The 26,469-nt window shown below is 43.7% G+C and overlaps 3 protein-coding genes across 4 annotated transcripts; 2 read left to right on the top strand and 1 right to left on the bottom strand.

The window, feature by feature from the left end:
• Positions 1–153: 153 nt before the first annotated feature.
• On the top strand, positions 154–16,728 carry LOC106604299 (long-chain-fatty-acid--CoA ligase 4). Of its 2 annotated transcripts, none has more exons than XM_014198806.2 (14): positions 154–260; positions 2,209–2,700; positions 3,214–3,391; positions 3,904–4,013; positions 4,362–4,500; positions 4,709–4,859; positions 9,549–9,672; positions 9,791–9,862; positions 10,535–10,674; positions 10,891–11,063; positions 11,281–11,544; positions 11,711–11,825; positions 12,006–12,163; positions 15,198–16,728. In XM_014198806.2, exons 2-14 carry the CDS (start codon positions 2,347–2,349, stop codon positions 15,353–15,355), a joined length of 2,136 nt encoding a protein of 711 aa, XP_014054281.1. In that variant the 5' UTR covers positions 154–260; positions 2,209–2,346; the 3' UTR covers positions 15,356–16,728. The 2 variants fall into 2 exon arrangements, with proteins under 2 accessions (XP_014054281.1, XP_014054282.1); XM_014198807.2 differs by lacking the exon at positions 154–260 and adding an exon at positions 1,585–1,843.
• nxt2 (nuclear transport factor 2-like export factor 2) lies at positions 16,003–19,481 on the bottom strand. Its single transcript, XM_014198808.2, has 4 exons — positions 19,215–19,481; positions 17,831–17,917; positions 17,553–17,697; positions 16,003–17,120 (listed from the first exon to the last, which is right to left on the bottom strand). The coding sequence occupies exons 1-4, from the start codon at positions 19,227–19,229 to the stop codon at positions 16,936–16,938; spliced, it is 432 nt and encodes a 143-aa protein (XP_014054283.1). The 5' UTR covers positions 19,230–19,481; the 3' UTR covers positions 16,003–16,935.
• A 2,672-nt stretch (positions 19,482–22,153) lies between these two features.
• psd10 (26S proteasome non-ATPase regulatory subunit 10) lies at positions 22,154–24,424 on the top strand. The gene is given in 5 exon segments (NM_001141034.1): positions 22,154–22,336; positions 22,479–22,577; positions 22,948–23,094; positions 23,349–23,515; positions 23,653–24,424. Coding segments are annotated over 5 exon segments (690 nt in total). The 5' UTR covers positions 22,154–22,219; the 3' UTR covers positions 23,813–24,424.
• The last annotated feature ends 2,045 nt before the right edge of the window (positions 24,425–26,469 follow it).

Here is a 26,469-nt window from a genome sequence, read left to right as displayed (position 1 = left end):
TTTCAATCATGCAACCAACGGTATACCACTTACATTCCAAGTAATTGAATAACCTAAAGTTAGATAAATTCAATAATGAAACTAATTTAAAGAAGAACCTAAAAGTAAGAATCCCTCTTCGACAGCTCATTGGCCCAGAAATATGGAATCAGATGACGTATTGTTTCCGGGTTCCCTTTCTGGCGGAGATCACAAAAAGGTAACTTTCGGTCAATTCTTTCCGGCAAGAGAGATCGACTGATCGGGTTTGGCTGCTGAAGGTAAGAATGTTGTGAGCTTGCCAGGTAAATGGGTGTCAATTGCTAGCTGGCTGCTGTAATCTTATTTACAATGTAATCCGTATGTAGATAATTGAGGCTAATTTAAATGGTCAATATAAATATCTGTCTGCATTCATCTCTAACATAGTCGACTGCTAAAATGAAAGCACGTAGAATGTCTATTTTGAAGATCAAAATATGTTTACTTGCAACGTCAGTGAACTGAAACTAGTTCTTGTAATGCGTGTGGCCCTCTGGGCTGTCTGTCAAATTTGGGAATTTGAACACTAAGCAGTGTCACTTTCAGTCGTTTATGTTTTCGGTTTACCAACAGCCTGGCCTACTCGCAGAAAGCAGCGTTGAATTGCACCTGAGTAGAGCAAAGTTGTGTTCTCTGTTGATGTGCAAATTTGACTGCAATCAGGTGGCAACTTTTTTTTAACCAAATGATGTTTGTGGGTGGGTATACTTTGTGGAACGTTCCAACAGGAAACTAACATAAACATAAGGTTGCCACCAAACAACGCATACAAAGTTGTATAGCAACAGAATAAGATACCGGGTAGGGAGTGGGCTTATTTCAATACGTTTTTCACTCACCACGTTTATTCCTGAAAAATGTCTGTCCTCACTCTGGTAGCCTAATGACAAACATTAAGAATAAGCTACGTGGTGAGTTGATGTCTATTCGGCAGCTAGTTAGTTAGGTCATCATGCTACTTTGTATTCGTTGTTTGTTGTCAAAATTGTTCTTTATTAAGTTTTTGGAACAGATTCCTGGTCGAACGTTCCACAAATTATACCCACCCGTTGCCTGCTGCTGTATGATGGCTGCGTCACATGATATCACGACCCATATAAATAGATCGCCTAGTCTCATGCCTAGCCTGGATTCATAAGATGAAGGAAAATCATCTTGTCCACATTTAGATCATGACTTCTGTGTATGGCAACAACACTGTGACTTCAGCTCTGTGTCTGTGTCTCTCCAGTCCACTTGTCAGTGTATAGTCCAGTCAAAGGATGCTATCCAGGTTTGTTGTTTTTGCCAGTTATGATGGCTTAAAGAGCAGTCAGCGTGACCAGGAGTACCCCAGTACTCTGACCCTGATCAGCTCATCGTGGGGTGAGCTGGGAAGATATCATTGGTCGAGACTGGCTCCATCTTCAGTTGGCTGAGCTGTGGACATTGGTCAGTGAGTCAACTGGCTACTGGGGCTGGGTCTCAACACTGTCGTGGCTTCTTCTCCTCATCTCCTTCAGGAGAGTATACTGGGTGTGTTCCCACCGCTTTGCTACCACCTGTCCTGCCCTACTCTACCAGATCAGTGATCATGGAGAGGACTCAAGGAAAGGAAGCTAGTTAATAAGACACAGCCGGAGTAGCCTATATGAGGACCCAGAGCACAGTAGTTGGTTGTTCTTCACAGGGAGAGGTAGTTCAGGCATTGGAGGAGTGAAGGCAAAGTTCGTTTCCACACTCTGGCTGCACCCTGTCTTCACATAGGACAGCTAACCTAGGGAGCAAGAGCCAGCACTGGGAGAGAGGTGCCGTGTGTGTCTATACACATTTGACCATACTTGTGAGTACCAAAAGTCAGCGCAAAACCGTAAATCAACCAAAAATCAGAGAAGTGAGAACATTTAGCCGGTTCTCACTTATAAAAAGGCTATTTTAGGCTTAAGAGTTAGGGTTAGAGTAAGGGGTTCAGGAAAATATAATGTTGAATGGGATAATGAAGCCTCCGGCATGTGACATACTGTAGTAGTAAACTACCATTCGGTGTAGAAACCCTCTTGTCAAAATGACAAGCGGTCTAGAACAAGTAGACAAGAGAATCCTAATGATGTTATTGATAGATCCAACCTGACCATCACTGCTCTGTTTGTTTTCACTTACCCTTTTTCCTCACATATATTAATACCTTTTATTGTGTTCCAACATTAGGCTTACTCTGTTTGGATTGAGTGGACTTGGAACCAGACGGCATCAGCCTAAATTAAGCCCCTACTTGTCTCTGGATCCTCGGCATCGATAAGGCTCATCTCCTCTCCGGTTTTACCTGACATTTAACCCCCCCCCAATATGGGTCTCCACCAATCAGAGCTCCACTCCCTGCTCCTCCTGCCCCTCCACCTCGTGGTGTGGCTGTACTCCCTCCTGTCCTTCCTGCCCTGGTACTACCTCACCAGGGCTGGGGAGAAGAGAACCCAGGCCACACGGGTCAAGGCTCGCTCCACCTCCGGCCTCTCCGAGGGGCCGTACCGCTGTGTAGACCGCTTCCAGAGCTTGGCCACAGAAGACTTCCCTGGGAAAGACACGCTGGACAAACTGTTCCAGCAAGCCGTACAGCGCTTTGGGGACTCTGACTGTCTAGGGACAAGAGAGGTACTGAGTGAGGAGAATGAGCCCCAGCCCAGCGGAAAAGTCTTTAAGAAGGTAACCTACATGCATACGCCTGCCATAGTGCTACGTACGCCTGCCATAGTGCTCCTGTAAGTTGCTCTGGATAAGAGCATCTGCTAAATGACTAAAATGTAAAGGTCGTAATGCTACATACGCCTGTCGTAATGCTACATACGGCTGTCGTAATGCCGCGTATACGCGCTAGTCGGAACTCTGAAATTTTCCGATTTGCTAACTGGTTGAACGTGGCACGTGTATAACTACAACCAGTTAGAAATGTCAGTTTCTTAGTTCCGACTAGCATTTGAACGAGGCGTTAATGCTACACACGTGTGCCACAAATGCCTATTGTTGTGCTCAGTTCAAATGAAGCTACATATGTATACATAAAGCTGCCTCTTCGCAACACATTATCTTCACCCAGCTCTAGCTGACCTAAAATAAACAAGGAGGCACACTCTTCCTGTATTCAAATAGGAGAAGAGCGCCTGCCAAATTACAAAAATTAAAATCGATGAACAGGTGACATTGTCTCCTCTCTTGCAGCTGATTCTGGGGGAGTACTGCTGGCTGTCCTACCAGCAGGTAGACTCTGTAGTGAGTTACTTGGGCAGTGGGTTGGCAGCACTGGGCCAGCAGCCTAAGAGTATGGTTGCCATCTTCTGTGAGACGAGAGCTGAGTGGATGATCTCTGCTCAGGCCTGCTTCAGATACAACTTCCCATGTGAGTACTGTACCCTGGGGCTTTTTCCCAAATGGCACTCTATTCCCTACCTACGTAGTGCACTACTTTTTACCTGAAGTAGTGCACTACATAAGGAATAGGGTGTGTTCTGGGAGGAGATGGAAGGCTCAACATGACCAGATTTAGCCAACTAAACAGCAACAGGGCTTTCTTTCCAGAAAGTTTGATTAATCATAGTCATGTTGGCCTGGTGTTGGGATATCTATAACATATAAAGACCTCTTTAAATAGAGGTACATTGTATTATATTAGAATGCCTTTTGTACACTAACATGGGAATACATTTTGTTCAGGTCAGCACATAACAAATTCAGAGTACCCCGTCAGTTCAGTACCCTGTCATGTACCCAATTAACAGAATTAGGATGTACATCATTCAAGAATGTGCCAAATTCCCAATCAGTCCAGGAAGTATTGTGCAAGAATAAGAGGTAGAAAATGACCGTAACACAATGTCCAAAGTGCATTGACATTGCTCTGTGTTTACACAGTGGTGACGTTCTATGCGACACTGGGAGAGGAGGCGGTGGCGTTTGGACTGAAAGAGACAGGAGTCACACACCTCATCACCAGCACAGAACTACTGGAGACCAAACTGAAGGTGAGCTAGAACCAACGCTTTCAACACCTTGTAGAGTCCATGTCCGGCTGAATTGAGGCTGTTCTGAGGGTTAAAGGGAGGATGCAACTCAACATTAGGAAGGTGTTCCTAATGTTTGTACACTCCGTAGTAAACGTATGTGTCAACTAGCCTCCATTTTTAGTCTTACATATGTGTTGCAATTGTCTGAGACTATTTGCCAACTGTAGCTAAGTCACGTGTCTGAATTGGAAGTAGGTTTTTTACATATCCAAACTTCCCCAGAGAAGCCCTCGAAGAGTGGGGTCACAGACAGGGATGCCTTTCTACTAGCTAAATTAACTTTTCTCCTCCCTCTATTCGTCATAGGGTGTTCTCTCTCAGGTCCCCAAGCTGAAACACATCATCTCTGTAGACCAGAGGAGGGTCAGTACAGAGGGATACCCACCTGGTCTCACCATCCACAGCATGGCATCAGTACAGGAGCTGGGGTCACAGCCTGACAACTGTGAGTAACACCAGAGTTCTGCATGAGAAACGCTATGGAAATGACAAGTAATGTTAGAGCATGGTTTTGGTCCATACCAGCACTAAAACACTTGATTCAACTAACTATCTTATTTGACCAAATCTGGTGTGTAAGAGCTGTTGAACCAATGGCTGTGTCTGTTACAGTGAAGTGAGACCTGTTAAACCAACCAATGTCTCTGTTACAGTGGCTAAGCCGGTGGTGAGTCCTCAGCCATCAGACCTGGCTGTAGTGATGTACACCAGTGGTTCTACAGGCAGACCCAAAGGAGTCATGGTCGTCCACAGCAACCTCACTGCTGGAATGACCGGACAGTGTGAACGCATCCCTGGCCTGGGGTGAGTGACAGTTGGGTTTAGTAGTTTTACGTTGGGAGAATGGGCTCTCTCCCTCCCTGCCTTCTGAGGCACCCCCTTAACCCATAACTCGGGGGTTCTCAAACTCTTTTTGATAGCATATCAGGGACCCCCTCATAATCACAACACAACTCGAGTGAGATAAAAAATGGCATACAAGGAGTTTTACTATAATATCGGCAGTGCATGGCCGAACGAACCACGTATCGGGCCCTGGGAAGGAACGCCTCTTGGACTTGGCGAGAACATTTAGCAGTTTTCAAGCGAAATTCCTCTAATTCTAAAGATTTTGTCATGGGACAGATTATTTTTGTTGTTGCCGCTTTAAAGCTAATATCCTGCAATTCTACACATTTTTTCATTAGGCAGAGAACTTTGCAGTTTTTAAATTACACTGCACTTATGGAGGAAAACAACAATATTTAATTGGAGTACTGTGGATACCAATATCCCTGTGAGCCTCCTAGGCCCATGTAGCCCAGGGTTAAGAACATACATTCTAGATTAATATTATTGTATTACACACTCTTAACTTATTCCACGGATCCCTGAGACAAAATTAATTGTTCATTTCAACGACAAAAAAATGTACTCGTCAAAAGTTTGGACATGTTCTCGTTCAAGGATTTTTCTTTATTTTTACAATTTTCGAACTTTTCTACAATAATAAAGACATCAAAACTATGAAATAACGTAGTAACCAAAAAAGTGTTTAAAAAAATCTAAATTAGGTTCTTCAAATAGCCACCCTTTTCCTTGATGACAGCTTTGCTTTGGCATTCTCTCAACCAGCTTCACCTGGAATGCTTTTCCAACAGTCTTGAAGGAGTTCCCACATATCCTGAGCACCTTTTGGCTGCTTTTCCTTCACTTTGCGGTCCAACTCATCCCAAACCATCTCAATTGAGTTGAGGTCGGTTGATTGTGGAGGCCAGGTCATCTGATGCAGCACTCCATCACTCTCCTTGGTCAAATAGCCCTTACACAGTCTGGAGGTGTGTTGGGTCATTGTCCTGTTGAAAAACAAATGGTAGTCCCACTTAGGGCTGGGCGACATGACCAAAATATTATATCATAGTGTTTTGAAAAAAAATTGACGGTATGACTTATGTTTTTTTAATAATACAATTTCTACATTTGTTTTGTGAGTAGTGCATGACCCTAGGGTGGGAAAACATATATTCTAAGTGATTTCAACGGGTCTTTCTCCATTCTGATTGTTTTATACTGTTCAACTTCAACCCCAAAAAAGTAATAATTTTCCATTTCTGCATTTTAGATCATTTCCTTGCTGCCATGTAGGGCTGCATGATATGGGCAAGTAATCTGGGCCTTATTTTTAACCAAATGTTGCAATTGGACTTGCGATTTAGAGCAATACACTTGGGTTAACTGTTGGAATCATGGGAATAGAATTTCTATTGTAATTATATAGTTAGAATATAATACTGGGCACTTTTAATATGACAACGAATGAAAATGCCAGGGAGCAGTTATTGTGACAGGGTAGGAACTAATGTGTCGATATAGGGTCCCCTAGGAAACACCTAATGTTTTCTCTTAGCTACTTCATGTAGCTAACAAATTCTTGCTTTGCGTTTACCTCTTCAATTTAGAAGACACTGTTGCACAAACATGCTGATTTAGGTCTACACAATCACTGGTATTATCAGGCTGTAAAGCTAATTACGCTTGCTCTTACTCAGTACATTTTATTAGCTAGCGATTAGCATTAGCGGCTAACAAGATTTAGGAACAACTTGCTAAGACTAGACAAACTAGCTGTTTGCAGATGTAAGAAACAAGCTAGTGTAATTATAGAATGCTAGTTGATATATATTAAGAAGCAAAGTGACAACTGCATCGTTGTCATCAACAGTGTTGCATATTCTTATCGGCAGACTCAACAGCCTTGGTTTCTCAAATGACTGCATCGCCTGGTTCACCAACTACTTCTCTGATAGTTCAGTGTGTTAAATTGGAGGGTCTGTTGTCCGGACCTCTGGCAGTCTCTATGGGGTGTGCCACAGGGTTCAATTCCTGGGCTGACTCTTCTCTGTATACATCAATGTCGCTCTTGCTGCTGGTGGGTCTCTGATCCACCTATACGCAGACGACAACATTCTATATACTTCTGTCCCTTCTTTGGACACTGTGCTAACTAACCTCCAGACGAGCTTCAATGCCATACAACTCTCCTTCCATGGCCTCCAACTGCTCTTAAATGCAAGTAAAACTAAATACATGCTCTTCAACTGATCGCTGCCTGCACCTGCCCGCCCGTCCAGCATCACTACTCTGGACGGTTTTGACCTAGAATATGTGGACAACTACAAATACCTAGGTGTCTGGTTAGACTATAAACTCTCTTTCCAGACCCACATTAAGCATCTCCAATCCAAAGATAAATCTAGAATTGGCTTCCTATTTTGCAACAAAGCATCCTTCACGCATGCTGCCAAACACCCTCGTAAAACTGACCATCCTACTGATCCTCGACTTCGGCGATGTCATTTAAAAAATAGCCTCCAACACTCTACTCAGACTGCATCCAATTTGCTATCACAGTGCCATCCGTTTTGTCACCAAAGCCCCATATACTACCCACCACTGCGACCTGTACGCTGGCCCTTGCTTCATACTTGTCACCAAACCCACTGGCTCCAGGTCATCTACAAGTCTTTGCTAGGTAAAGCCCCGCCTTATCTCAGTTCACTGGTCACCATAGCAGCACTCACCTGCAGCACGCACTACAGCAGGTATATTTCACTGGTAACCCCCAAAACCAATTCCTCTTTTGGCCGCCTTTCCTTCCAGTTCTCTGCTGCCAATGACTGGAACAAACTGCAATTTTTTTTATTTTTTTTAATTAGCTGGAGACTCATATCTCCCTCACTAGCTTTAAGCACCAGCTGTCAGAGCAGCTCACAGATCACTGCACCTGTACATAGATGGGCTATCTACCTCATCCCCATACTGTATTTATTTATCTTGCTCCTTTGCACCCCACTATCTCTACTTGCACATTCATCTTCTGCACATCTACCATTCCAGTGTTTAATTGCTATATTGTAATTACTTCGCCACCATGGCCTATTTATTGCCATAACTCCCTTATCTCACCTCATTTGCACTCACTGTATATAGACTTTTTGTTTTCTACTGTATTGACTATGTTTTGTTTATTCCATGTGTGTTACGCACGCCTGTAGTAAGAGGGAACGCAACACCCTGCTACAACTCAACTCTCCGTGGTGTGAAAACGGTATGGACTGTAGGTGTGAGTAAGGATGACAAAAGGCAGAGAATTACCGTTTACAGGGAATTTATTCCGTCGCACGGTAATTTTTGGGGAAAAGGGGCTGGACGGAACCAAAGAAAGTAAATATCCAAGCCCCCTTTCCTACCTTACCTGCCTACCCACTACTTAACTAGCACCACCTGGTGCACTAACCAAAAGACGGGATGGTCCGCCCAGGTCTTTCCTAGTGTGCATAGATGGTAAACTACTATGGGTTATGTATGCCCGTGGGCCTCTTGCCTAAGCACTCCCTAGGTGCCTTCCCCTTCCCCCCTGGGAACAAATGAAACAGAATAACACACGTACCGTAAATTCCGGACTATAAGCCGCAACTTTTTTCCCCAGACTTTGAACCTCGCGGCTTAAACAATGACGTGGCTAATATATGGATTTTTCCCACTTTCAATTTTTTTTTCTTAAAAAAAAACACATTCTGTGAGGTACTCAGTTTTTTTGGCGGCATGAAGCTTTCATTAGACCAATGAAATTGCCGAACGGGTTAAGGTCAAAACTTTTTTGTTTACTGTTTAGATTAAATCGAGTGCTCTCAAACTTCCCATCATTGCTGATCCATCAGCCTTCTGTCTCAGCAATCCTCTGCCTTCTGAGGAACAGAACACTGGCTTATATAGCTTCAGAAGGAGTTGGTAATTGGAGACAGCTGCGTCCAGGGGCGGGGTCAGCTCTCCAATCAGCAATAGGGGCCGACCAATCAGCTGCTTGGAGAGAATTTCAGGAAGCCATTTCCTGAAATGCATACATGAAAATACACAAACCACAACACAGAAACTGGGGAACGTAACAATGTGTAACTGTTGTATGCGTCGAATTGCTATGCTTTATCTTGGCCAGGTCGCAGTTGCAAATGAGAACTTGTTCTCAACTAGCCTACCTGGTTAAATAAAATAACATTTATGCCAAGAGTGTGCAAAGCTGTCAAGGCAAAGGGTGGCTACTTTCAAAAATATAAAATATATTTTGATTTGTCTAAAACTTTTTATTTCTTCTGGTTAATACATGATTCCGTATGTTATTTCATAGTTTTGATGTCTTCACTATTATTCTACAATGTAGAAAATAGTAACAATAAAGAAAAACCCTTGAATGAGTTGGTATCCTAATGTTTGACTGGTACCGTATACCTGTCCGCAGACCCCACTTTGAGAACCCCTGCTCTAACTGTATTCCTAACCCTGTTCTTTGCCCCTGACCTAACTTCACATACATAACATACCTGCTCTCTAAAAACCTTACTCAAATCCCTGACCCCATGCAGTATTATAATGTAGCTGTTCTCGGTCCAAAAGACTCCTAAATAGCCTACCTGCCCTTAAACCTCTGACCCTAATGCTAACCATGTTCTCCCTCAGGCCTAAAGACACCTACATAGCCTACCTGCCTCTGGCCCATGTTTTGGAAATGACAGCAGAAATCTCTTGCATGGCGTACGGCTGTCCCATCGGTTACTCCTCCCCTCAGACACTCTCTGACCAGGTAATGAACGCTTGATTTAATCAGTGGTTCCCCTGTTATTCTGTCTCCATACTGTCACTGAAGATATTTTAAGCCTCTTCATCCAGTCCTATGTTGATGTCCTCTCCTCTCTCTCTAGTCCACTAAGATAAAGAGAGGAAGTAGAGGAGACAGCTCTGTGCTGAAACCAACTCTAATGGCTGCTGTACCGGTAAGACGACTGTCGTGGAAATTCAGTACTGAGAGAGACTTGGTCATTTCTTTGAACAATCATCTTTATTTAATATCGATTTAATTATTGCAATAATGAAACCGTCAGCCCAACAGTCTTGACTGTTAGGCTGAGAGCCTAACTAATAATGAAAAAACAGACATCTTATATAGGATTACTAAAATGCTTAGTCATGAAGATCAAGGGGCATCATAAGCCACCCTGGGCTCATTCTGTCTTTATCTGCACCTGGTGTTATCTTAACTCCCGACCCTGGCCTAATTTCTCAGATGCCAGGATGTCTAAGAACCATTGTGGCCTTTGTTCTACTCCTCTCTGTCCCAGTTACAACCACTCCACATCCTGTCTATGGAATGCCAGCTGTTAGTTCTATCACCAAGTCAATCAATTGTCAGCTCAAACCAAAGACACATGAGAGGGTGCTCATCAACCCTTATTTGATGCATAAACAGTATTATAACAACCTAGTCATTTTTTTTTGTCACAACACGTATTGCTCTGTGTTCTGCTGTACCGGTAAGACAACACATATTGCTCTGTGTTCTGCTGTACCGGTAAGACAACACATATTGCTCTGTGTTCTGCTGTACCGGTAAGACAACACATATTGCTCTGTGGTCTACTGTACCGGTTGTTTGTTTGTTTGAACAGGAAATCCTGGACCGCATCAATAAGAATGTGATGAGTAAGGTTGGGGAGATGAGTTACATTCAGAGGACGCTGTTCAACCTGGGATACAACTACAAACTGGAGCAGGTCAAGAGGGGTTACGATGCTCCTCTCTGCAACGTGTAACAACACTTTATACCTTACTAACATGTGATATGTAGTAAAATGTGTTTTCTGACGATCACATTAACCTGGAGAATAAGTATTATTCGCATGTTAAATGATTCAGTGTAAATCACCTAGAATAACAACACATGTATCCAGATAGGGAATCATACATTAAACAGAAGTACTTTAAGTTAGTGTATTAGTGTGTTTACAGTTTTCTGTGTGTCTAGGCTGCTGTTCAGTAAGGTGCGCAAGTTGCTGGGCGGCAGGGTGAGGCTGATGTTGTCTGGAGGTGCTCCGCTTTCCTCCGCCACACAGAGGTTTATGAACATATGTTTCTGCTGTCCTGTGGGCCAGGGGTACGGACTGACCGAAACCTGTGGAGCTGGCACTATCACCGAGGGTAAGGGGAAGGGGGTACCTAGTCAGTTGTCCAACTGAAATGTGTCTTCAGCATTTAACCCAACCCCTCTGAATCAGAGAGGTGCAGGGGGCTGCCTTAATCAACATCCACGTCTTCGGCGCCCCGGGAGGGTATGGAGTGAGGAGGGCGGGTAGTATGGAAAGCCTTTGCTTTAACTGCATAACTAAAGGTTGTTTCCTCTATTCCCCCTGTCCAGTGGCAGACAACAGCACGGGTAGAGTTGGAGCTCCTGTCATCTGCTGTGAGATCCGACTCAGGGACTGGCTGGAGGGAGGCTACACCAATCAGGACAAACCTCACCCCCGAGGGGAGATTCTGATTGGAGGGCCTAACATCACTATGGGTTACTATAGGAACGAGAGTAACGGCCAGGACTACTTTGTGGACGAGAAGGGTCAGAGGTGGTTCTGTACAGGAGACATAGGAGAGATCCACCCTGACGGATGTCTGCAGATAGTGGGTGTGTAATGTGGGTGTGGAATGGGTGTGCGTTGGAGGATTTTTCTCCTTCTCCATCATTGGCATATACGTTCTAATCTAGTGGCCAAATATTAAAAAATGAAAAGCATCTGTAAATTAATTTAAAGCAATATCTTGCATTGTGTGTGTGTGTTATTGTTCGTTAGACCGTAAGAAGGACCTAGTGAAGCTCCAGGCTGGGGAATACGTCTCTCTGGGGAAAGTAGAAGCTGCTCTGAAGAACTGCTCCCTCATCGACAACATCTGTGCTTACGCTAACAGGTGAGCCCTAGCCCAGTTTTACCTCTCAGCCTCTAGTGGTTGTGGTTTACATTTGCAGAGTGTGAACTGGTCTTAGATCTGTGCTTACTGGCAACATGTAACTCCAGTTCTCAGTCTATAGGGGTGCTTCTAACCCATGAACTCTGACATTGGATCCATTCTTACCTCTAACCCCTGCAGTGAGCAGAACTATGTGATCAGTGTTGTGGTACCCAACCAGAAGATGTTGACTAAGCTGGCTAGACAGAGGGGAGTGGAGGGGAGCTGGGAGGAGGTGTGCACTCACCCTGCCATGGAGAAGGAGGTGCTGAAGGAGATCAAAGAGGTGGCCACTTCAAGTAAGAACCCCTGGGTCCTATTCATTAGGCCATACCGTTTGGCAACATAAACAAGGGTTTCTTATTGGGAAAGGTTTCAGTCTGTTTTCTTATGTTTGGTCTAGTGAACACAACCCTGATGTCCATTAGATTTAGATGTTCGGGTTGCTTTCGTCTCACTGGGCAGGTTTCCAGCGACCTAGGTTCATGCGACAATGTCAAAAAAAGGTTGCGGTGTATAATGGATACATTTTCTAAAGAACAGATTTTTATTGTCGAACTTGTTTTATTGTGACAAATGAAACTGTTTTTCTAATAAATTATGATGGCAGGATACATACTGAGTACACCAGTCGAGGCTGCTCAGTGGAGGAAGGGGAGGACCATCCTCAGTGAATTTCATAAAAATGAAAATTGTATAACATTTAAAGTTATCCTTTAGATAAAACTATACTAAATATAATCACGTCACCAAACAATTGATTAACACACATATATTTGGCAATGAAGGTCTACAGTAGCATCAACAGCACTCTGTAGGGTAGCACCATGGTGTAGCTGGTGGACAGCTAGCTTCTGTCCTCCTCTGGGTACATTGACTTCAATACAAAACCTAGGAGTCTCATGGTTCTCTCCCCATTCCATAGACTTACACATTAATTATGACGGGCTGGAGGTCATCCTCCGGAAGTTATCAGAGCACTGGCAGCATGAACTGACATGTTGTCCACCCAATCAAAGGATCAGAGAATGAATCTAGTACTGAAAGCATAAGCTTCTTTCACTTACTTAGCTAGCTCTAGCCTAGTGGTTAGAGCATTTGACTAGTAACCGAAAGGTTGCAAGATAGAATCCCCGAGCTGACAAGGTACAAAATCTGTCGTTCTGCCCCTGAACAAGGCAGTTAACCCACTGTTCCTAGGCCGTCATTGAAAATAAGAATTTGTTCTTAACTGACTTGTCTAGTTAAATAAAGATTTTTTTAGATTTTTTAGTTTAGCCCACTGAAACACCCTGCTCAAACAGAGGGATGATATGTTAGCTGTCTATGACTATCCAACACAACACTGGGAATCTTCCAAGTCAAGGTAAGTTTTTAGTAATACCAATCTATTGCCACTGGGGCCCGCCGGTGCAACCGCTTACTGACTGTACACTAACGTTACTGCATGATTGTAGTGGGTTTACTAACATGTTAGCTCTATTAGCTGACTATGTTACTTTAGCTAAAAAAAAAACGTTTTAATTTACAGCAATGACCTGGGAATAGTTACAGGGCAGAGGGGGATGAATGAACCAATTGTAAGCTGGGGAAGATAAGATGACTGACGGTATGAGGGCCAGATTGGGAATTCAGTCAGGACAGCAGGGTTAACACCCCTACTTCTCTTCCGATAAATGCCATGGCATCTTTAGTGACCACAGAGAGTCAGGACACCCGGTTAAAGTCCCGAATCACTGCCCTGGTGCATTGGGATATAATTATTTTTTACCAGAGGAAAGGGTGCCTCCTACTGGCCCTCCAATGCCACTTCAGCAGCATGCACATTGTCAACAATACTATGGTGACAACGATGTAGGTTGTGTGTAGCGGTTTGGCTTGGAACGGTTTTTTTCCGCCTGGTCACATACAGCTGCTGTGCATTGAAGTCCTCAAGTGAAGGAGGAGAGGAGCGCATAGAAGGAATATAACATGGCTGCTATGAAAGTGAACTGCATTTGAGTGATCAAGGGTGTATTCATTCCACGAATTCTGTTAAGACTTTTCATAAAGGGACGCAAACGTAACAAAACGGGGATAAACATGACCTGAATTTGTCCAATAACTCTCGTTTGCAACTGTTGGACTAATGATTACATCCTAGATCAGCTAGATGCAGGCAAGAGTGTGCAATGTGATATTGAATGTCACTGTTGCCTCAAATTTCTCTTGACCAGTGTGCAGGGTATAGGGAAAATAAGAGTCATGTAGTAGCCTAAACCTATCAATGTTACATTGAACTGGGTGAATGGAATATGAATGAGTCATCCAATATGCTGTAATAGAAATAAGGCCATGCTCCTGAAAGTGTCCTCCTTCATCTTAAACGTCACTGACCGTTTAAAGCACAACTTATTTCATTCTAAATGCCTACTGCTTGAAAAATCTATTTCTTCAACAATGTGTTTCTTGACTTTCAAGAATGCCTGAATTGCTTCACACTGCAATTTCAAGTTTCACCATCAAATTGTTTCGGACCAGCTAGGCCTGCGTGAGTGCAAGTTATAGCCACGGTGTAAGTAGGCACATGAGAATTACTGTATTAGAATATGGCAAATATTAGTCAATTCTTGCATTCTAGCCATGCTGATTTTTTTTTCAGGGTCCCTGAGATGTTAAAGATAGGTGGGCAGGGCATCGAGTACCACAGTATGAGTCATAATACCCATAACCTAGCGGTCAAACGGGGAAATGGTTCCAATCGTTTTTCCACATGGGATTTTAGAAACAATTAAAACAAGGGCTGTGTTTCGTGTAGGCTTACCCTGGGAGGACATTTTGAGAACTGAATCTCTAGGACAAGGTGACTTAATATAGTAGCCTGTATTTATCCCCCCAAAATTGTAATGCTAATGTGGCTATCATAAAGAATATAGATAGTCACCTTGTCCGAGAGAGCGTTACCCTGGTGTGACGTTTTGATAACCGTGTAAGTCTACACAAAACACAGCCCTTATTAAGTGTTTCTAAAATCCCCTTTAGGAAAAATGAAGGCTTGGAACCATTTCACTGTTTGACCGCTAGGTTTTGTGGGGGTTCTACACAGGATGTTGCCACTTTATGAATGCCAATTTGCCTAATAGGATAATTGAAACACTTTAACCACATTTGTATTTGACAACTGTTTTTATAGGTGTGACATTAAGGGAAATGCATCATGGCAGACAATTGTTGCAACAAGTTTCTATGCAAACTTCAAAAATGTTGACAAAAAAAGAAATGGACAAGTTAATGGAAAACAGATTTTGTAATGACCTTTCACTCTCTTTACCTCCCCTTCCTTCTCCCTCCTAGTTAAACTCCAGAGGTTTGAGATCCCAGTCAAGGTCCACCTCAGCCCAGAGCCCTGGACCCCTGAGACAGGACTGGTGACTGATGCCTTCAAGCTGAAGAGAAAAGAGTTAAAGAACCACTATCTCCAGCACATAGAGAGGATGTATGGGAGACCGTAATGTAATGACCTACAACTTCATCTAATGCCCATAGGCCTCTGGTCAAAAGTAGTGCACTATATAGGGAATAGGGTTCCATTTGGGGTGCAAGCCTTGAGATGCAGGGTGTGCAGTCCTTTGCTCAGCCCTGCTGTATCACATTTGATTTCAGCTAATCAAGGTCTTGGTTACAAGCAGCCAATTAGTTGAATTTGGTGTTAGTTAGAGTAGGGCTGGAGCAAAAGCATCCACACTGTGTAGCTGTTCAGGAGTAGGGTTGGCTACTCCTGACCTAAGCCAAAGTCGCCAACAGTCTGCTGTTAGTTTATGTAGCCTCAGTCGGTGCCAGTCATGTTTCTGCTTCAGCTTACTTTGTTGTCTTGTGGCTCCCTATTCCCTACGTCGTACACTACTTCTGACCAGAGTCCTATGTGCTCTGGTCAAAAGTAGTGCACTGTAAAGGGAATAGGGTGTAATTTGGGATGCAGCTGTAGTGTTGTTCAACAGAAACTGTTCGATACCCAGGCTACTGTTCTTAGTGTGTGTGTAAAGAATATCCCTATTAGACAGTTATTTGTGCTAATAATGTACTTGTAAAAAAACATTGCACTCAAGCACGTCCAGTTCTGCCCTCCAATTGTTGTCATTAGAAGACACTGAGTCTGAACTGTAGATGGTAAATTATTTATTGGGAAATCAAACTTGAAGCTGATCCAGCATTTATAGAAATGTGTTTATAGAAAACTCCACTACTTTCACCGACAAACAAATGGAACATTGCGGAAAGGGAAACAGTCAACGCTTACCTGCCATTCCAGCCTAAGCTCTTTGTACCCGTTTTGTAACGGATGTATTTCTCGCTGTGTGTTCTGTAAATACTTTGTTCCTCAGTCCATCTATTTCTCATGTTATGTAGTTGAGACAGTTGTACTGCCCTCTAGTGGTAAGATGGCAGTATTGACATTACTGTGCCTTTCCCTGCTCTCACTTCCCAGTGTCTGTTCAAGTTTGGTTATATTTATTTAGAAGCATGTTAGCCATCCATTGCTTTAGAAAAGCCAAGGTATATTTTAAGACTAAATAAGCATTGACTTTAACAATTCGTTTTTTCCCAAAAATGTTGTATTGTTTTGCTTTTGTCGCACCAAACGTCACTCAGGAAACTTAAAATAGCAGCTATTTAATAGATTATTTGGCCAGGAGGATAGACTATTTTTACCTGAATACTCAAAGCAATGTGAAAATATTAGTATCCTCATAACAAAAAGGCCTAATTAACATTTAGGAGTCCATTTTCTTTCTCTAACTACTGTGTGAAAAATGGTTACTTATTCAGTTCTGGGGGTCACATGCTTTAAAGGACATTGTGGTGAATAAAAATGTTTTGTATTTGACTACTTTGTGCTTAAGTCTTTATTTTTATTACAAGAGTACCTTCATTAACATACAATAACTTTGAAGAAAGTGGGCTGTAGCAGATTTACCAACTAAATCTTAAAGCAGGGTTGTACTCGTCAAACTTGTCATTGTAGCCCGTTGAAATTTGTTTTGCTATTGTGTGCCCAAATGAATACGACCCTGAAAGTAGATTAAAGTAGCCCTCAGCTATTCCAGTCCTGGAAGCGGAAACAGTCACTGGCAATCTTCCAGACAGGCTGGTCACTGGTGGGTGAGGACTGGGCTGTGAGGAGGAAGTTCTGATTGAAGTAGCGCTGCTTTTGACCGTCAAACTTCACCTGTCCTGCCGTCACCACCAGCAGCGTGGTCTGGCCCTGGGTTGCCTGTTCTGTATGGGAAAATGGTATTGGCCTCTTTCCACAAACCTGCTCACGCAAGATCACATTGTGTTTTCAGGATGGTGGAAAGAGGCAAAAGTTGGACTACTATACATTTTGGGTTGCAAATGTCAGTATTATAAATTTTTAGGCAGCAAGGTCAATTTAACATCTCAATGAATCCAAGCTTATCAAAAAACAGGATTAGTGTAATTGCCAAATGGTGGATAAATCAAAGTATTTCTAAGTGATATCATATAGAGAAGTACATGCTCTTTAGCGTCAATGTTATAATCTTTCTATATTTTATGGGTCTATTTACCTCCATTAAACATTTTCCCCATGTTTTAATTGAATGTATAATGCAATGAGTCAATCATTGTTTACATTGTAACTGAATAAATCCCAGTTTTGAAAATTCTAATTGTGGGAAAGAATCTCACCGTGCACTGGCTGACAGTCCAGAGTCTGGATACTGAACTCGCTGGAGGGAAGTGACTCAAAGAACTCTCCGAGAGCAGCCTGCCCTGACACAGCATTCCCGTTCCAAACCAGGGTCGCTTTGTCCAGGTAGAGCCGCATCAAGTTCTGGGGAAAGATAGCCAACTGTTTATCTACAGATTTTTTTTTTTTTTAAGGAACCCACAAAGAAGTGTTTTCCAAAGTAGGGACACCAAGGGAGGTGTTTGTACCTGTGTAACCAGTATGGTTCAGTACCTACCCTTCTTTTCTTGTCCATGCAGTCATAATATATGTTGGTAAACTCCTCTGAATACCTGCATGACGCATCAACGTGGGTCCTGAAATCCTAGAGAAGGGACAAGAGGTGTGATTGAATGACAGCCATTGACAACTTGGTCAATAGAGATATGCCTTAGATTTTTTTTGGGGGGGGAATAGTCAGATAAAATGTAATTCTAGAAATCATTTACTTCAATAGAATCTGAGTCAGACCACAGCGATCCTGCCGCTGTGTTACAGCAAGGGAGGGCAATGTACAGCCAGCGAGCACATTCAGTCAAAACTCCAGGCCACTCTTGAATGTCTAAAACTAGATAGACTAGTAAATTATAATGGGACTTTTTTTGGCCCACAAATTGATTTTGACTCTGCTGAATTTTGAAATGACTTGATGGTTGCCCACCCCTGGGTTACAGGGAGACCAGTCATCCTCAGGTCTAATTAAAATGATGGCACAGGTGGTAATAGTGCGCTTGCGCTGTAAGGCTGTCACTAGGTGGCAGTTCATGATGAAGGCCTGTAGGTAGGTGGCAGTTCATGATGAAGGCCTGTAGGTAGGTGGCAGTTCATGATGAAGGCCTGTAGGTAGGTGGGTGGCAGTTCATGATGAAGGCCTGTAGGTAGGTGGGTGGCAGTTCACCATGATGAAGGCCTGTAGGTAGGTGGGTGGCAGTTCACCATGATGAAGGCCTGTAGGTAGGTGGGTGGCAGTTCACTGATGAAGGCCTGTAGGTAGGTGGGTGGCAGTTCACCATGATGAAGGCCTGTAGGTAGGTGGCCGTTCCAGTGCCTGTAGGCCTTCACCATGTGAAACTGCAGCCTTGCCTGGCATGAATTTATTTACTTTTTGTGTGGGTGGGGAGGGATGGGGGTGTACGCTGTATCAATTGATTCTATGAATTTATGTGGAAGCAGCAGCACTCTGTTATGTGGTCCCGTGTGGCTCAGTTGGTAGAGCATGGTGTTTGCAACGCCAGGGTTGTGGGTTCGATTCCCACGATGGACCAGTACGAAAAAAGATGTATGAAATGTATGCATTCGCTACTGTAAGTCGCTCTGGCTAAGAGCGTCTGCTAAATGACTAAAATGTAAATTACCCCTCAGGGACAAAGTATATCATAACTGACAGTGTTGCTGGTTCTAACCAATGGTGTATATATAATTCATTGGTTCAAACCCAGTTTCACTGTCCAATCTCGTTGGCTGCCCCAGTGGCTTTTGTGATCAGTACACCGCTGTTCACATGTAGGGTTTGTAGTGTAGCTATGCGTCTACAAATATATAACCCAACGACTAAAAACGTAACTACAATAAAGAACACGAGGTTAGCTTATTGTAGTTAGATAGCTAGAAGATAAACTTACAACTGTTGCAGCCATCGCTGTAGACTTTTTGTTGTCTTTCCTCGTCGTCAAAAGGCAATTTCTACATTTAAGGGATATCAAAATACCACAGCATTCAACTTCAAAAGCACGATGTTTATGAAAATGTGTGTGACTCAAAATATTTTTGGGTCGACGAGCGTGTGATGTAATTACTTCCCCTGGTCATAGATAATGTTTCATCAAAATAAAAGTCATTTGCGGTAAACGTTACTTTTGCTAGGGGGGTTCTTCTTTGGGATTGGGTTGGCAGATCGCATCCAACGTTTAAGGTGTCTACAGCGCCACCTACTGTACTGGAGTGTCAGGCCAGTCACAGCCAACCTTCATTAAATTCGCTTCATTAGTCCTGTTCCTTTAAGAAAGTGAAATAGAGCCCTGAAATCCACTTCCCTCCTTCCACTACAACACCCAAACCCCGTGCAGCCTTTCAAACCCTTTCACAGAATCTCTCCCTATCTACTTCAGACATGCTCCACTCATCACACAGACCTGTTTCATGTCTCCCTATCATCCACAACCTAGCTTTCGAATCTGTGTGCCCAAACTGTAATCTACTACACACAACTTCCTCTCTCCTACTTCCCATATTCCCCACTTCTTTCATTACTGATTGGTGCATGCAATATAATTCCCTCCCCTTACTGCTAGCATCCCACTTCCTTTGCCAAAGATCAAGCCTTTTTCCTGGATCAAGGACCTGAATATCTATCCCCACTCAGCTCACTACTCGACACTGCAGCCAAATCGGAACAGATCACCGCTCTGAGTGGTTTCACCTCCTTCACCCATCTCAAACCTATAATCATGGCCATCAACTCGGCCGCACACACTGACACATAATCAGTTAACCACTTACATGCTCTAACATTGAAATCTGGGATATACACCCCTGCCCCCACTCTTCCACTGACTGGATCCGTTCAACCATCTGTATATATCCTTAAAAAACTAAATATATATAGTCTCTATATATCTCTCACGTCCTCACCCCATTCTCTCCTGCCCTCAATCATGTCCACGTCTACACTTGGTTTCGGAAAAAGCAACAGAGGAACGTTCCCCAATGCTATTGCCGACCCTCTCTCTCTCTCCCCCAGTCCATATTCAACCATCTTCTGCCCAATTGTCCACCCGTACGCCCTCTGCTTAACCCCACTCCTCACTCCCAGCATTCCCCAGTTGCCATGACCACAGGATGTCCTTCTGAACTCCATTTCAACCTCGCCCAGTACACTAAGCCAAGTTAGTCCCACCTTATTCTCAGTGGCAGTTCCCCACCATCCACCTGCAATGCCTCAACAGGTGTCATCCTGAAGACACCCACACACAATCTCAGGGCCCTTGACTGTATCTATCCAGGCGCTGTAGTACTGTTTTGACTGCCGATCCATATACAAAACACCCATAATTCAAAGATGAGCTGATCAATGCCTGAGACATATACAACAGTGTTTGTCTATCTGACCCCCGATCATATCCTGCCACTGCCTTCATGAGGTTCAGCACCTTCCTACACTTCATTTCAATATGCTCAACATGTCTCTTCCATGTAAGCCTCTTATCAAACCACATACCTATATACTTAAACTCAGACATCCTAATCTTCCTCCTAGAATACACCATAAAGCAGGACTTGGCCACAGACATCCTAAGCCCCCATGTTAGACCAATCTTCCACAACTCCGACAGCTTCTTGCATCTTCCTCATCACATATTTGACATCTCCACCTCTCTTCCATACAGCCAGATCATCGGATTACAAGGCCACACCCACTTCCTGTCCCACCTCCTTAAATATGTAATCTGTCATCAGGGTGAACAACACCGGACTAACCACACTTTCCTGAATACCATTGTCCACTTTATACTCCATTGACAGTTCTGAGTCCACCCTTATGGCTCGATCGAACAGGAAGTCCATGATCCAGTTATACAGACGTCCCCCAATGCACTCAATTTGATCAACAACCCTTCCTTACACATGGCATCTTAAGCTTTCTCAATGTCAAAATACACAACACTCATCACCTCTTTTATTGTCAGGGCTTTGGTTATCTCTGTACTAACTGTAACCAGGAAATCCATGGCAGACCTCCCTCTCCTGAACCCACTCTGACTACGCTCATCAAACCCCTGACTTCCAAGAGGTACACCATTCTACTCATTCTACCATTCTACCATTTTACTCACTATCATTTTTTCCATAAATGAACACATGTTGGATGTCAGAGCGATAGGCCTATAACTGCCCGCCCTAGCAGGATCTTTACCTGGTTTTACAAACGGTAACACAACCGCACGTGTCCACCCAGCAGGAATCCCCCCAGTCCTCCACACCACCTTTCGGGGCGGCAGGTAGCCTAGTGGTTAGAGCGTTGGACTAGTAACCGAAAGGTTGCAAGATCAAATCCCTGAGCTGACAAGGTAAAAATCTGTGGTTCTGCCCCAGTTAACCCACTGTTCCTAGGCCGTCATTGAAAATAAGAATTTGTTCTTAACTGACTTGCCTAGTTAAATAATTTTGTTTTAAAATACAACCCTAACACTGCTTCCAACACACTGTCTGGTGCGTGCTTAAACATCACAGAATACACACTATCTTCTCCAGGAGTTGTCTTGCCGCAGCCCTCCAACACCCTTGTCATCTAAAACATAAAGAACTCTGCATCCATAGCTTCTCCGGACTCTCCATACTCATTGAAATTTTCCCCGTCTCCTCCTCACATCTATGAACCACTGTAAATGCACCACCTAGGACATTTGCTTTTTCTTTACTTGATACAGATGTGACGTTTCCTTTAAAAAATTAACAATCCCTCTAACAATAATGGAGCAAAATTCCCGCCATGCTGCTGGGAGCTTTTATTCTGAAAGCTCAAATTACGCGCATTTACACCGGAAATAGAACCTAGGTAAATTTCCTGAGTCATGTTGATGTTTATTTCAGTCCAATTTACCGCTTAGTGAGTTGAGCTAGATCTTTCATGATGGAGCAAACTGTTTCAAATGTGGAAGTCTGTAATTTAGCCTTCACTGGTGAATTTGACAAATTAAAGAAATGTATTTTAACGGATAAATCGCTCGCTTGCAAAACGGACCAGGTAAATGATCATCACTTGAAATACATTACCAGAGCTATCTGCTTCAGGCAGCAGTCAGTCAATTAGCTAGGTACATTTGTTAATACATCCACATGTCCCCCTCCTTATTCATCTGGTCGCCTGTGTTCTTCCCCTTTCCCAGGACCAAAGGACCGCTCTCCACTGGGCCTGCTCGGCTGGACACGTCAAGATCGTTGAGTTTCTGTTGGATTTGGGGGTGGAAGTCAACCCACAAGATGATGTAAATATTGAAAAGTCATTGTCTGCAACATTGTACAATTATATTGACTTGCTGTGTTGCAATAATTGTATCTTAAATTGATCTTGTAAGTACTGTAGATGTTTGATCTATTGAATATCACTATAGTGTATTAGTACAGATGAACAGGTGGTAGTAGTTTCCCCAACACACAAATCTATTTCTACGGCCTCTGCCAAGAGGTCTGGAGACACTGGACCTGTATGTTACAGGAGACACACTTACTCTAACCACTGAGCCTCTGGTTCATGCCTGCTCAGTTACTCCCTCTATCACTACATGACTATCCTAGAAGAATAAGTTGTTACTGTCCATCTGAAAGTGATGTCTCATCTCTTGTCCTTGTCCCCAGGTCAGTTGGACTCCCCTCCACATCGCAGCATCTGCAGGCAGGGAGGAGATAGTGAAGTCACTGATAAACAAAGGAGCCCAGCTGAACTCAGTCAACCAGAACGGCTGCACCCCTCTGCACTATGCTGCCTCCAAGGACAGATATGAGGTACACCAACACTGGGTCCACTATGTTAGACAGATACTGTTCTGAAGTAATCTGGTTTACTCAATACCAAGTGGGTTAGTTAGTTGGCACAGGGGCCATTAGCTCCGTCTAGGGATTGAGTGTTGCTAGTTCAATCCCTGCCAGAACCAACTATGTTCCCCTGGCTACAATAGTTCTGCAGCTATTAAAGCAGAAAATAAGAACGGTATAACGTTATGTTGAGTGATAATGCAAATGGTTGGTCTTCTTCACAGATCGCCCTCCTGTTGCTGGAGAGTGGAGCGAACCCTAATGTCACAGATAAACTGGAGTCTACTCCCCTACACAGAGCTTCAAGCAAGGGCAACTGCCGTCTGATCAAGCTGCTGCTTCAACAGCGCGCTTCTACCAACATACAGGACTCGGAGGGAAACACTGCACTGTAAGCACTGGAGTGTGTGTGTATTGAAGTTGTGTTCTAGATGCTGTGTGTTTTACTGTGCTTAATGTTTGTGTCTGTGTGTTGATGATGCTGTTTTCTACACTTTTTACACCATGCTAAATATTTGTCTCCCCCAGCCACCTGGCGTGTGACGAGGAGCGTGTCGAGGCAGCTAAACTCCTGGTGGAGAACGGAGCCAGCATCTACATAGAGAACAAGGAGGAGAAGACGCCATTACAGATCTCTAAAGGAGGTCTGGCCACTCTGCTGCGGAGGATCGTAGGAGGAAACGTCTGATCCATCTGACTACACACTGAAGCAGCGAGAAGATCCAGTCGACGTGGTCTAAATGGGCTTCTCATCTCTCCATCCTTTCTCATCTCACCTTCATCTGCACTGATTTGAGAAAACAGGATAAACTCTTCCATATTGCTTTGACCTATCCTCTATATTCCAGTCCGGGGGGAGGGTTACTTCCACCAGTCCAGTTCCAGATCAGTGTAGATGAGTGAGAGGAGGCCACTGAACTATTGAGATGCAGTCTGTATGGCAGCATTTTTGTTGGAGGAAAGAGCTTTTCTGACTGGACTGGATGTATCTCAGAGACTGACCATGATAATACCCTACAGCTACTTACCAGAGGAACCTATGTTGTATGAAGTTTGAAACTGTTCTAGAAATTCAGCTTCTTAAACCTTGCTTTTAAAAAAAAAAGATGTAATAAGTTGGTGTCTTAACAACTTGATTAAATGAATCACCTCAACTACATATGTTAATATTCAGGCCTATTTAAAACATGTTTCACTGTCTGGATGTGTAATGTGATTTTGTAGTAAGTTCATTGCATTCATTTGATTCCAATTCAATTGATAATCTGTAACAAGTTACATTAAATTCCTATTTTGGTTGTGAATCTGAACGTGTCAGTGTTTGGCTAAGGGACTTTTTTTGGTAAAAGTATGTGATGTTAGTGCTATGGTCTCTGCCAAGAGGTCTGAACCTTTATGGCACAGGATAGTGCACTCACCCCATACTGCAAGGTTATTGGTTCAAGCACGGTTCCTGCTCCTCCTCAATCACTACTGTACATTATCAATGTAATGTGCATCTGTTTTATATAGTCTGAATTAACCCCTTGTCACCGTTTGTCATTTAGGTAATGATTCTCATTCATCCTAACTCGAGACGAGGCTTCCTCTCATTTCCTCTTGCTGATCTTCAGAGTTCTCTCCAATAGCTCGTTCCAAAAGATGTATTTATGTAGAGTGCCTCAGTTGTAGAGGGCCGGTCATTGGTCGGAAACCATATCAGGGCTCAGGTGTGTGCACTGGAATGGGATTTGAAGAAGCTCGTGCGTGTGGGTGTGCGCCACTGCCAGGCAGCAGGTCATGGGCATGAGATCCTCCGAGGCCTCAGGCAGGTGTCGAACATACCCCGCGAAACTCGAGTTACAACTGTTGCCTTTTCTTGGCGACCTCCAGCTTTGAATGTTCACCACTATTGAACATTTCCCATAGTTTTCCATCAAACTGCCACACCACTCTTCAAATATTTCCCCTGAAGGCTGCAGTGAGGAGACACCGCTACAGCAGAACAGTAGTTTGTAATTCCAGGGGACGCATCCTCTCTGACCTCCTGCGTGAATGACGCTCCAGGTGTGTCTGCTGTGCGAGATGCCCGTTGCCGTGGAGATGTCACCGGTGATCAGACCCTCGGGAATCTCGGTTTCACCTACAAAGGTAGAATCAAATCAAATGTTATTTGTCACATGCGCCGAATACAACAGGTGTAGACTTTACAGTGAAATGCTTACTTACAAGCCCTAACCAACAGTGCAGTTAATTAAAAAAATAAGAAATAAAAGTAACAATTAAAGAGCAGCAGTAAAATAACAATAGCGAGGCTATATACAGAGGGTACCGGTATGTACATGTAGGTAGAGTTATTAAAGTGACTATGCATAGATAACAGAGAGAAGCAGCAGGGTAAAAGGGGGGGGCAAGGCAAAAAGTCTGGGTAGCCAATTGATTAGATGTTCAGGAGTCTTATGGCTTGGGGGTAGAAGCTGTTTAGAAGCCACCTGGACCAAGACTTAGCACTCCAGTACCGCTTGCCATGCAGTAGCAGAGAGAACAGTCTATGACTAGGGTGGCTGGAGTCTTTGACAATTTTTAGGGCCTTCCTCTGACACCGCCTGGTATAGAGGTCCTGGTTGGCAGGAAGCTTGGTCCCAGTTATGTACTGTGCCGTACGCACTACCCTCTGTAGTGCCTTGGGGTCGGAGGCCGAGCAGTTGCCATACCAGGCAGTGATGCAACCAGTCAGGATGCTCTCAATGGTGCAGCTGTAGAACCTTTTGAGGATCTGAGGACCCATGCCAAATTTGTTCAGTCTTCTGCGGGGGAATAGGTTTTGTCGTGCCCTCTTCACGACTGTCTTGGTGTGCTTGGACCATGTTAGTTTGTTGGTGATGTGGACACCAAGGAACTTGAAGCTCTCAACTTGCAGCTGTCTGATGTCGCGGATGTATGGTACACATTGAGGCCCGCTGTAGGATCTCCTGTTCCACATCAACTGCAGAAGGATCTGCTGCTTGAGGCGCATCTTCGGGCCTATTGGATAGGTCTCAGGTCTGAGTGCGCTTCTGGCGCACATTTACAAATTCTAAGGTGCGTTATAATATAGTCGATATTTGAGCAGAGGTTCTGACCCATCAGCTTGTCACCTAAACTTATTTCCAAAATTGAAAAGGAAAACAATGAGCTTGATTAAATCAGAAGATTAAATAATCGCTCTGGATAAGAGCGTCTGCTAAATGACGTAAATGTATATGTAAATGATTCAACATTCCATTTATTTTGGATGGAGCCACAGTGTCTCCTGACCCCTCCTGTCTCAGCCTCCAGTATTTATGCTGCAGTAGTTTATGTGTCGGGGGGCTAGGGTCAGTCTGT

Source organism: Salmo salar, chromosome ssa05, assembly GCF_905237065.1.
Source record: "Salmo salar chromosome ssa05, Ssal_v3.1, whole genome shotgun sequence".
NCBI lineage: Eukaryota > Metazoa > Chordata > Actinopteri > Salmoniformes > Salmonidae > Salmo > Salmo salar.
This window is presented reverse-complemented; position numbering and strand designations above follow the sequence as displayed.